The sequence below is a fragment of the Nyctereutes procyonoides genome, unplaced genomic scaffold (genome assembly GCF_905146905.1).
Source record: "Nyctereutes procyonoides isolate TBG_1078 unplaced genomic scaffold, NYPRO_anot_genome, whole genome shotgun sequence".
In the NCBI taxonomy this organism is placed as follows: domain Eukaryota; kingdom Metazoa; phylum Chordata; class Mammalia; order Carnivora; family Canidae; genus Nyctereutes; species Nyctereutes procyonoides.
Window position 1 is genome coordinate 9,355,411 of NW_026575128.1, and position 12,153 is coordinate 9,367,563.

A 12,153-nucleotide genomic window follows, 5' to 3' on the forward strand; every position below is an offset into this window, starting at 1 on the left:
GAGATATTATTAGGGGATCGATGGGTTGCGGGACCTAAAGGAGTGCTTAAGGTAGAGGACAATGCCCAGGTTTCTGACCGCATTTCTTCCCGTAGTCAGCGGTCCAGTTCGGCCTTTCTCCCTGGGCTTTCGTGAGCATCAAGCGACATGACAGGAGAGTGCCTGGGCAATGGCAAAGCCAGGTCCCCGTCATCATCTACATTATTATTAAAGCTCTCTGATCACCGTCGTAAGTTCAGTCTGCGGGATGAGACGTGACAAATCACAGTAGTCGCCCAGATATCGGCGAACTCGGGGTGGGGGGCGGGGGCCCAAGGTACCACGGATTTCCTACACCTGGCGGCAGCTCGAGCCTGGGGCGGGGCGGGCCGGACGCGGGCCCCGCCCCCATCGGGCGGCCGTGGGCGGGGCCTGGGCGGCCGTGGGCGGGGCCTCCGCGCAGTCGCCAGCGCCTCAGCCCGAAGTAGCCGCCGTGGGCGCCCGCCCCGCCCGGTCCGCGAGCCCCGCTGCGCCCCCGGCCGCCCGATCTGCAGCCCCGCTGCTTTGCCGGCGGCCAGCCGCTCGTCCCGCGCCCGGAGTCCCAGGTAAGGGGCGCGGCCCGGGTTCCCCTCCTGGAGGGAATCGGGGCGCTGGCGGCGGCGAGCGGGGCCAGGGGCGCGGGCGGCGGGAGGGACCCCGAGGAGCAGGGCGGCGGGAGGCCTGCGGAGGGGCACCGCGGCCGGGGCGAGGCGCTGGCCCGGGGAGGGGCGCCGAGGGCTGCTCCGAGGGCAGGGGCGGCGGGAGGTGGGGGAGCGCGAGCGGCCGCTGGGGGACTCGGGGCGTTGCGGGCGGGGACACGTAGGGACGGACTGAGCCAGACGGTGCGGGACGGGGGTGCGGGCCGCGAGGGGAGGGGCGCTGGGCAGCTCTGGGTGCTGCTCGGGGACCGAGGAACAGGGCGACGGGCTGTGAGCCGGGAGCTGGGAGCGGAAGGGACGCGGAGCCCGAGGCCGGCGGGCGGGATGGCCGTGGGGGGCCTGGAGGCGCGGCCCGGAGCGGGGAACGGGCCCGGCTGGGTCTACCCAGACTGCGGAGGGAGGGGCGGGGCGCGGGGGACAGGGCGGTGGCCTGGGACCCGGGCTGCGGGCGCCTGGGGGCTGGCAGCGGGGAGCCGGCGGGGAGCAAGCGGGATCGCGCGTGGGGCGGGCGGGAAGCTGGCGGGATCCCGCGGTGAGCGGGCGGAGATCCGGCGGGGAGCGGGCGGGATCCGGCGGGGGGCGGGCGGGGATCGGGCGGGGAGCGAGCGGGATCGGGCCGGGATCGGGCGGGGATCGGGCGGGGAGCTAGCGGGATCCGGCGGGGATCGGGCGGGGATCGGGCGGGATCGGGCGGGGAGCGGAGGAACCGTCGGGAGCTTGGAGACCGCGCAGTGGGTGTGCTGGGTTGGGCTGGAGGAAGCCAGGTGTGGGTTGTGTGAAGGTGGAAACATAATGGGGCCCATAGTGAAGTCCATGGGCACCCGGGTGCTGAACGTGTCCTAGCCACTCAGAAGGCTGGCGCGGGGGTGCAGGCACTGAACTCTGTTCCACTGCCACCTGGGATCACAGACAAGGAGAGAATTTTGGACAGAAAAATTCATCCACTGGTCGCCTCTGTTCTAGAATCCAAATGTGGGAAGGACTTTAGGGAGGGCAAGGAGACAGCCTCTGGAAGCTGCTAAGGTGTGGAGCGGAATGCAAGAGAGGCAAGGCCTTCCATCTCAACTTCCTGGAATTCAGATGGAAAGGGGTTAGGGACAATAAAAGGAATATGTGTTCACAGGTGGGTGCCCACCTGTTCTGTGCATATTAAGGGAGAAAGACCCTGGAATTCCATGAAAAGCCCCGGCTATGGTAGTGGGAAGCCTTGGTAGTGTGTTAGCCAGAGAAGACATTTTGCCAGAAGAAGATGGATGGGTAAGGGAAGGCTTTCTGGTCATGAAGGATTGGCCAGCAGTGGAGCACAGTGTGTTCCTATCAGAGGAAACACTCTGGGAAAAGGCAAAACTCTAAAATGATCTCCAGTTCAATAAATAAATCTCCAGTTTCTTAAGGAATATGATGTGAAGAGAGATACCAATAACCTATATATAGAGGATGCTTTAAAAGATTTCCCCCCTGAGCTCGGAACTCCTTACAGTTCCTCCCCATCTCCCCAGAGTACAGCACAGGGTGTGATGCACAGGAGGTACTCCGTGAATGTTGATTCATTCAGGAACAAATGACCTGTTCATCCCCCATCCCTGAATTATTGTAAGGATGAAATATGATAACATGGGTGAAAAGAGCCTCATAAACTATAAAGCAGTGTACAAAAGAGAGAGGCCACTGGTATTATGCAGGCGTGCCTACATTCTGTGTGAGATGGAATACACTGAAAGCACTGAGCATGCCTGGCAGTTAGTAGGTGGGCAATAAGTGGTAGCTAATATGATACGGTTTCTGTGGCTCTAAGAGACTGGAAGAAACCGTGAGGAGGTGGGCTGCACTGGGCTGGTGGTGCTGGCCTGGGGAATGTCCAAAAAAAGGTTGAATTAGAAAAGTTAGTCAAGTATGGCTTTAGGGAGGAGTTTATCTATAATATGATAAGGTCCACATTTGCCCAACTCCTCTTCCTATCCTAAATAAATGTTCCCAGTGAGAAGATGGAGTACATTTATTGAGCACCTGCTGTATATCGTGTATTATCTAGATGCTTTACCAACATTGACTATAATTTCCCCAACAATGCTTGTTTTACAAATAGGAAACTGTGTCTTAGTCATGTAAAATTTCTTACCAAGGTCTCACAGCTAATAAATGACAGACCTGGAAGCTGGATCTAGTTTGTGTGATTTGGAACCCCAAGCTATTTCCACTACCCAGGATGACATGGTAGAAGAAAACATGAAGCAGACAGACAAAAAAAATTGTTAAGAGATTTATAAAGCACTCTCCCATATACTGGGAGAGTATAATTCTTACAGCACTCTTCTAGGAAATCTTTTGTTAACTCATTGTGTAGATGAGGAAACTGATCAGCCTAAGGTTTCACAACTGGGGAGAGAGAGCTGGGCCCAGCCCAGGTCTCAGACTCAATCTTGTGCTCTGTCCATCAAAAGAGTTCATTCATTCACTTGTTTACTAAATGTAAAGCGTTGACCTCTTACTAGAGAGTAGGGCTCTCTCCTCTCTTTCCTCTCTGGAGTTAGCTTCTTCCTTAGGTGCTTGTTTCTGCTGCCTATCAGACTGGAAGCCTTATTTGTCTTTGGAGGGGCCATTTCCTTCTTTTCCCCAGCTTGGGACCAGAGATGACTTCCCAAATAGTCCCTGGGCCTTCATCTTTATTGCTTGTCACGGAGACAGTGAGCTCCGCCGCTCTATCATTTCTGTGACTGCCACAAAAGACAGGGAAGATCGGATTGATGCTTATCTTATAAATACATTCTGCACTCATATCTGCCTCAGGCGGCTGCCTGCTGGGCTGCTTTTGGCCTCTCTTCCAAATGTCTGTAGCCCCTGCCACCTTCCGAAAAGATTCCCTTGGAATGTACCTTTCAACCGAACCTCTCTGCCCTCCGGCCCCTCCCTATTCTCACACCACCTACTGGGAAAGCTATGCTGTGTGCCCATAAACAGATGTTGACAGTATGGTAGCAAGTGCTAGGAAAGAGCTGCTCAGGTTGCTAGATATGCTTCTTTACTCACCCTAAAAATGTGAAGTTTTAAATTTCCCTGAGCCTAATCCAATCTGGGAGTCATTAAATAACAAGGTCTAGTCATAATACTCCAACTGATTTGCTGTATAACCTTGGACAAATCACTTGTCTTTATGGAGCCTCATTTTTTTTAACCTGGGAAATGAAGGGAAGTGGATCAGATTAGGAACTGAATGAAACTAATTTTTAGGGGTGCCTAGGTGGCTCAGTTGTGTAGGTGTCTGCCTACAACTTGGGTCATGATCCCAGGGTCCTGGGATCGAGCCCCACATTGGGCTCCCTGTTCGGAGGGGAGCCTGCTTCTCCCTCTCCTTCTGCTGCTCCCCCTGCTTGTGTTCTCTTTCCCTCTCTGTCAAATAAATAAATAAAATATCAAAAAGAAAGAAAAAGAAAAAGGAAGAAAGAAAACAAACTAGTTTCTACTCTTGCCTCGCTTCCTGTGGCAGACATACCTCATAAAAGCAGGCACTTTTCCTGGTGATTCTCCAGGAGGCCACATGTGTTTTTCTCAACATGGTGTATGAAGCACATTTATATGTATTCTCTTATTTTAAATTCATAGCAGCTTTCTGCTATGCTTTCTTTCATATCATATCATAGATGAGAACATTGAGGTTCAGAGTTTAAGTGACTTGCCCCAAGTTCATACATTGAATTATGGGAAAACTGGGAGCCAGGCTTTTTGTTATGATAAAGCTGCCACTCCCAAATCCCTTCTTTAAAAAAATTTTTTTAATTATTATTATTTTTTTAGATTTTATTTATTTATTCATGAGAGACACACAGAGAGAGAGAGAGAGAGAGAGAGAGAGAGAGAGAGGCAGAGACACAGGCAGAGGGAGAAGCAGGCTCCACGCAGGGAGCCCAACGTGGGACTTGATCCCAGGTGTCCAGGATCAGGCCCTGGGCTGAAGGCAGCGCTAAACTGCTGAGCCACCCGGGCTGCCCCCAAATCCCTTCTTATTCCAAAAATCTAAGAGTGTAAACAGTTGCATTAGAAAAAATGAAGACAAATAATATGACATTTACATCAATAGTCTGGCATATGGCAAATGTTCAATAAATGTTTATCGAAAGGAGTAACATGCCCTAAAAATTTGCTATGGGTCCAGTGTTGATAGAGTGTAAGGATGGACAAAACCCAGATGAATCCAGAAGAGGAGGCAGGTGGCTAATTGTAAAGCTCCAGTAACGTAGTCCAGATTAGGGAGAGAACAGTTGAACAAGAGTTGGCTACAGAAGTGACTTAAAGGGGCCAGTGAAATAATATTTATTGAGTACTTCTCATGGGCTCAGAAACCATGCTAGATTAATTACATATGGTAACTTCTCATTCTCTTTGTACCATGACTCTGTGAAGTAGGTGGTATTTTCTATATTTTAAAGTAAAAATGCTGTGACTTAGAGAGGTGATACAACTTGCCCAAAAATTCAGCTGAAGAACAGAGCAGGGATTTTGAACTTCCCTATAACGATACACGGTACTAGGTCTAGTCTCTTCTGTTGGCTGTCAAGCTTGAGCAAATCCTTAATTTCTGGTCCTCAGTTTCTATCTTGATTAAATGGGAATAATAGTGTCTGTCCATCTAATTTTGTCTCCCAGGCTTAGAGGATAAAATGAGATAGAGGACCTGAAATGAGGTAAGGATCAAATCTGTGTTTCAGGCATGGTATTCTTTGACCAACAGTTCCATTTCTAGAGTTTGTTTTTAAGGAAATAAATAAGAAACTGAGCAAATATTTATCTAAAGACATGAACCACTCTGATTTAATTTATAATAATTAAAAATAAAGGTGCAATATTAGAAATTGGTCCTATGACATATCCATAGGATGGAATACAATGTAGTCAATTGAAATGATGTTTATGAAGTGCTGTACAAGTCTCAGAAAAATATTTGTGATATAATGTTAAGTGAAAAGGAGCAGGATACACAACTAATGGAAAGTATGATCTCAGCTACTAAAATATACATAGAAGATACAGACAAGGATATATGGTAAGCTATCATTTATATATAGATAAAAAGTATAAACAGATCTCTATATTCATATATGCAAAGACTAACCCTGAAGGATGCATAAATTGGTAACATGTTTGCTTCTGGGGAGAGGAGAGGCTGGGATCAGGGGTGGAAGCTCAACTAACTCTTCACTATAAACCTTAGGTTACATATTACTTATTGTTTATGGTAAAAATTAAGAAAATAATGCCAACTACAGATGGTGATATGATCATGTTTGCAAATAGTAGAAATTAGAATTTTTTTCAATGTATGTGTTACTTTTTAAATGAAAAAATAATAAAATATAATTTAAAAACAGATGGTAATTTGTTACATGAGAAAATAAGGGAGAGCATTATATGTTTATTGAATTTAAATAGAATTTTTGAAAAAGAAAATAAGGGAGGGAATACATTTAAATGTTAATAGTGGTAGTTTCTGAGTGGATGGGGTGTCTTGTGTTCTTTTCTAATTTTTTTATAATGAATACTTTCAAAGCAGAAATTTCTCGTGAACAAACAAAAACGACTGGCAGCAGAGTGGAGGATGGTGTGAGGTTGTTGTGGTTGCTTCTCTAGTTTTAAGTAGGAAAAAGGCTAATTCCTTTGAATTGCCAATTCTTGAAACAGGCTCTGCATCTTGTATCATGAAAAGTTGAAAAGTTAGGTCTATAAGACAGTTTAAGCAAGCAATGGCACCCTCTTCTCCAATCTCACCTTCTTCTTCCATGTAAATGTTGTAAGTGTCCAAGTGTCCTGGGCATGTTCCACACCCACTGATGAGCGTTGTCATGGGGCAGATTGATAAAGGAATGGGGCTCAGGGGCTCAGATAAAGGCTTGAGAGCTGAGAGAAAAGAGAAGGGAGAACAGGGACCACTGGAGGCTAGTGGTGGCATATTAAAGGGCTTTTAATAACCCCACTTACTTGTCTTACCTTTCTTCAAGAAAGCTTTAAACTTTCTACATTTGCCAGTTCCTTGTCCTTACAGCTCACCTGAGAGGCTCACAGAGATAAATCCACCAGTCAAAATCTCTTTCTTTTCCTTTGAGAAACAAAAACAGGAATTTCTGAAAAGCATGATACCCTGGACATTATCTCACGGGAGGGCTGTCCTCCCACCCTCCTCTGATCACTTACACAGCCTGTCTAACAAACCACTGCAGAACATAAGGGAGATTGCAGGTAGAGAAGTAGGGTGCTTGCTACACCAACAGGACTATGGGACTGAGTGCTGGATTATAGGGTTCAGATCCAAAGTGTTCTAGGAAAAGAGGTGGTGGCAGATTTGAGAGAGCAGGGATCTCAGGGAAGCCCTGGCACATAAACAAATACTTGAAGAATAGATGAGTGAGCAAACAAATAAATAAAGGATCAAGGCTTTAAAGGATTTGGAATAATAATGACTTATGTTCATAGCTGTGTGGGATTTACCAGTTTATTAAGGTCTTACTTATTGTCATCTCATTTGAGTCCTGTAAAAGCCCTGTAAGGAAAGAAGGGCAGAAATTGTCCTCTCCATTTTCTAGATGGTGAGATTAAATCCCAGAGGGATGACGTAACTTTTATTAATCCAGCACACACTTACTGAGTGCAGATTATGTACTAGGACTTGTGCTAGAGGCTAGAGATGCAGGATGAAGTACATGAAGTACAAGATGCTTGGTCTAAAGGAAGAGGAGGATGCTTGGTCTAAAGGAGGAGCTGAGGATCCCATTCCAACAGTTTTGAAATGATAGCAGTGCTGTGAGTGTGCTCTGGGGACACAGAGGCCTCTGCATGAGTGGGGAAGGTGAGTCTTCATTTGCATCTATAAGGATGAACAGGATTTTATTATAAGAGTGTTGTAAACAAAGAATACATGTCTGAAGGGCAAAGCAAGAAATAAAATGGCATATTTAAAGTGTAATTTGATATAAAAGTGGCACAGGTCGGTAGGGACAAGGCTTAGGGGGAAGATAAAGTTTACAGAGGTTATTCTTTGGTTAGTTGGTTCTTGGTCAAGTTCAACAGTTTGGGCTCAGTCGTAGAGCTATGAGGAATTATGAACGCTTTTCAAAGGGGAATGAATGCCCTGTGGTGAGCCTTCCCTGGGATATTCATGTGTTTACTATTTTGGCTTTTGGTTTGCAAAACTCAGCTCAGAAGCTGCTTCCTACTAGAGACTCTCCTTGACCATCACGCCTTCAAGTTGGGTTAGATGTTAGATGTTTCTTGTGAGCTTCCTTGGACAAGGCTTCCCTCTGTCTTACGACTTATCTACTGCCTTGTTACCCTGTGTTTACGTGCTTTTTTACTCTGATCTGTGACCACTCAGAGGTCATACACCATGTCTGATTCATATCTGTAGTCCCTTTACCAAGCACAGGGCTTGACCCAGAGCAACATGCTCAATAAATATTTGCAGAAGGGATGAATGGGAGGAACCAGGTTCCACCCCAATCCTGAGACAACATTTAGAGGCAGGTGCAGTACTGGAGCGATTCTGTGCTGTTTGTGTTTCTTCAGTGATGCTCGGGTGGAGAGTATGTGTGTGAATGGTGGAGTGGCCGTTAAGGATTGGTGTGTTCCTGAGTGACCATGGGTCTCTCCTACAGATGGCTTCAGTGACTGATAGTAAAGCTGGAGTCAAAGATGCTTCTGACCAGAATTTTGACTACATGTTCAAACTGCTCATCATTGGCAACAGCAGTGTTGGCAAAACCTCCTTCCTCTTCCGCTATGCCGATGACACCTTTACCCCAGCCTTTGTCAGCACTGTAGGGATTGACTTCAAGGTGAAGACTGTCTACCGCCATGAGAAGCGAGTGAAGCTGCAGATCTGGGTGAGTCCTGGGCATCTTGTATGGGATTATCTTGGAGGGCGACTAGTCTGCTGGTGTGAGGAGTGGGAGGTGGGGCAAGTTTGGAATTCCTGGGTCTTATGGCATCAAGCACTAGAGCTGTTGAAGGTCCAGCCCCTGAACTGCCCCTTGCTGATCTTGTAGACGTTTCTCCCCTCTGGGGGGCTCGATTGCTTCTACTGCTTAACTGTCTAAGAGCCTATATCCTGCTCATACAAATGAGTGGCCAAGAATCTGAGCTTTGGAGGTAGAAATTTGGATTCGATTTCCAGTTCTGCCACTTATTAATCTTGGAATCTTGACTAAATTATTTAATCTCTCTAGGTTACCCTTTCCTTTGGGGATTATAATATCATCTACAGCATAGGGCTGTTGGTTCCTAGCATAGTTCCTGGAATGTGATAAATGCACAGTAAATGTTAGTTCCTGTGTCCATAATCCATCACTGGATAATAAATCACTTCAAAACTTGATGGCTTAAAACAACAATAATTCATTATTACACAGTTTCTGTAGATCAAACATTTGGGAGTGGCTTGGTTTCTGTCTTATGGCTTCGTATGAGGTTGCAGCCAGATATTGGCTTGGGTTGCTGTCAACTGAAGGTTACAATGAGGCTGGAGGATCCCATTCCAAAGTGGCTTACTAATGTGTGAGGTATTGGCTGTTAGCAGGAAGATTTAGTTCCATGTGGTTCTCTCCATGGAGTTAAGTATCTTCATGGCGTCTCCCAGGGGGAGAGATCCAAGAAACCAGAGAAAAAGTGGCAATGTCTCTTATTACTTAGCCTTAGAGTAGTCTATTGTTCACTGATTTAGTGTAGGAGGAAAGTACACAAGGGTATGAATCCTGGGAGGTGAGGATCATTGGGGACCATCTTAGAAGCTGGCCACCACAGCTACTATTGTTGGTATTTACTGTGGTACTAATAAAATATATACATATTTGAGATGATGTAGCAAAATGTAGATCATATACTTATCAATAATAAACTAGTTCTAGGATTGGAAATTTTGGAAATTAGTGATTTAAAGTATTCAAAGCATGTGTTATTTATTATCTCTCCATTCAACCTAAGTGTACATTAATACATTGTGCATATATCTTATTAGCTGTATACAATACTTTTCATTTTGTAAATTTTCTCCATATATTATTATCTTACAATTAACCCCACGGGTCAGATATTATTTTAATTCAGTCCTATTTTACAGAAGAAAAAAATTCCGACTTGGTAATTAACTTGCCTTAGGTCAACCACACAGTTGCAAGTGGGATTCCTGCTCAGACCTTCTGATTCCAAGCTTTGTGCTCTTTTCTCTACACTGTGTGTTAGGTTTTACAGAGCCCATATTTCTGCTTATGATCAAGTTAAGTGTTAATTTATATAGAGATAAAAGTTTATTTTGTTCATTTAGTCTCTATTAAAAGTATTGAGGAATTATGAGTTACTAGAAATGTGAGAAGCTAAACAAACTACTTAGTTCATTGGTTCTAGAAGTGTGGTCTCCAAGTCAGCATCATCAGCATTACCTGGGAATTTGTTAGAAATGCAAATCCTGGGCAGCTCCAGTGGCCCAGCGGTTTAGCGCCGCCTGCAGCCCGGGGTGTGATCCTGGGGACCTAGGATCGAGTCCAGCATTGGGCTTCCGGCGTGGAGCCTGCTTCTCCCTCTGCCTGTGTCTCTGCCTCTCTCTTCGCTCTCTCTGAATGAATAAATAAATAAATCTTTAAAAAAAAAAAAAGAAAGAAATGCAAATCCTCTTGGGATGCCTGGGTGGCTCATTGGTTGAGCATCTGCCTTTGGCTCAGGGCATGATCCTGGAGTTCTGGGATCGAGTTCCGTGTCGGGCTCCCTGAATGTAGCCTGCTTCTCCCTCTTCCTATGTCTCTGCCTTTCTCTGTGTGTCTCTCATGAATAAATAAATAAAATCTCTTAAAAATGCAAATTCTCATGCCCCTCCTCAGATGAGAAACTCTGAGTGATGGCCCAACAATGTGTGTTATAACAAGCCTTCCAGGTGGTTTGGAGGCAGGCTAAAATTGAAGAACCACTTTGGTTTAACTACCATTTGGTTCACCCATCTCGTGGTGAGAATCAATAAACATCTATTAAGTACCTGTTATGTGCCGGGTGCTTCCTCTTGTGTTATCTGACATCCTTTTCACAGCCAACACACAGAGAGGTAAGAGCACAGAAAATCGGGGCATGGTGAGAATACAGGGGAACTGGAGCAAGGCTGTGAGGAGCCGGGAAGGGTGCTGAGAGAGAAATTTGCTAGATAGGCTATCAGGCAAGGGCTGGAGGGTCGGGGAGACCTTGCACAGCATACGGAAGTTTCTTGTCATGGGCCAGAGTTTACCTACCTGATGATTGTTTACAGAGCTAAAGAAACTATTAGAGTTTATTTTTATCTATGAACATAAAATGCATGCTTACCAGTATTTCCAATATGGATTGACATAGATGTCTTCATTTGATCTCCACATCACATGGTCACATATCCTGAACTCAAAAAGTCTTCAAGTGAGAGAGGACAGTTTGCCCTAAAGGACTGGCAGTGGTGACTCCCTCACTCCTTTCTTTATGTTCAGAGCATTGTGAGCTTTTGCAGTGACTTTATTGATTATACTACCTAATTTTCACTAAATAAGCCTTCACGATGGATATGTAATTTTAAAAGTGTCCTGCAAAGAAATCTCTGCCTGAAGACTATACTCAGTGTAGTGAGCCCAACTAGGCATGGAAAATGGCTGAACTGATGTTTCTCTGACTCCCAGCACAAGTTCATTGTCAAACATGTTTTGAGGTAAAATCAATGATGATCAGATTAGATCTGACATAGTCAATCATATAGCTTTTGCAAAAAAAAATGAGCAAAGAGATTTTGTGCATGTGTGCATATGTTTCCTATAGCAAAAAAAAGTCTGTACTGTTCATAAATACATTAAAATGTAAACATTTAAATATTCATCATGTAATTTTAATGTATTTTAACATCTTTTGTTACAGAAGTAAATATATATGTACATACAATCTAAGTAAATATACGAATATTGTGGGTATATGCTCACATGGCCTTACTTACAGGGGTTTAAATTTAGAGACCATTACCAGACAGTGGGGAGCCATAGAAGGGTTTTAATAAGGTCAGATTTGCATCTTAGAATAATCCCTTGCTTTAGTTTGGAGGACAGATGGAAGCAAAGAAACCAGTGGTTTGGGTAAGTTATAAGGGCCTGCTCAGGCTGCAGTAACAAAATAGCACAGACTGAGTAGCTTAAACAACAGAAATTTATTTTCTCACAGTTGTAGAGACTGGAAGTCTAAGAACAGGGTGCCAGCCAGGATGATACCTGGCGAGAGCTCTCCCCTTGGGTTGCAGGTGGCTGCCTTCTAGCTGTGTGCTCACATGGCCCTTCTTTGGTGCTTATGGAGAGTGAGGGGGCTCTCTGGTGTCTCTTCGTATAAGGACACTAATCCTATCAGATCAGGACCCCACCCTTATGGCCTCAATTAACCTTAATCACTAACTTAGAATCCCCGTCTCCAAATAGAGCCAAATTGGGGGTTAGAGCTTCAAATGTAT

At 45.5% G+C, this 12,153-nt stretch overlaps 1 protein-coding gene across 1 annotated transcript in view; it reads left to right on the top strand.

Moving 5' to 3' along the window:
- The first annotated feature begins 566 nt into the window (after window positions 1–566).
- The window catches only part of RAB3B (RAB3B, member RAS oncogene family), a 71,685-nt gene continuing 60,098 nt past the window's right edge, over window positions 567–12,153 (top strand). The window contains exons 1-2 of the mRNA XM_055342123.1: window positions 567–584; window positions 8,318–8,545. Of these exons, the coding sequence (XP_055198098.1) occupies window positions 8,318–8,545 (228 nt within the window). The 5' untranslated portion in view covers window positions 567–584. The remainder of the gene's footprint in view (window positions 585–8,317; window positions 8,546–12,153) is intronic.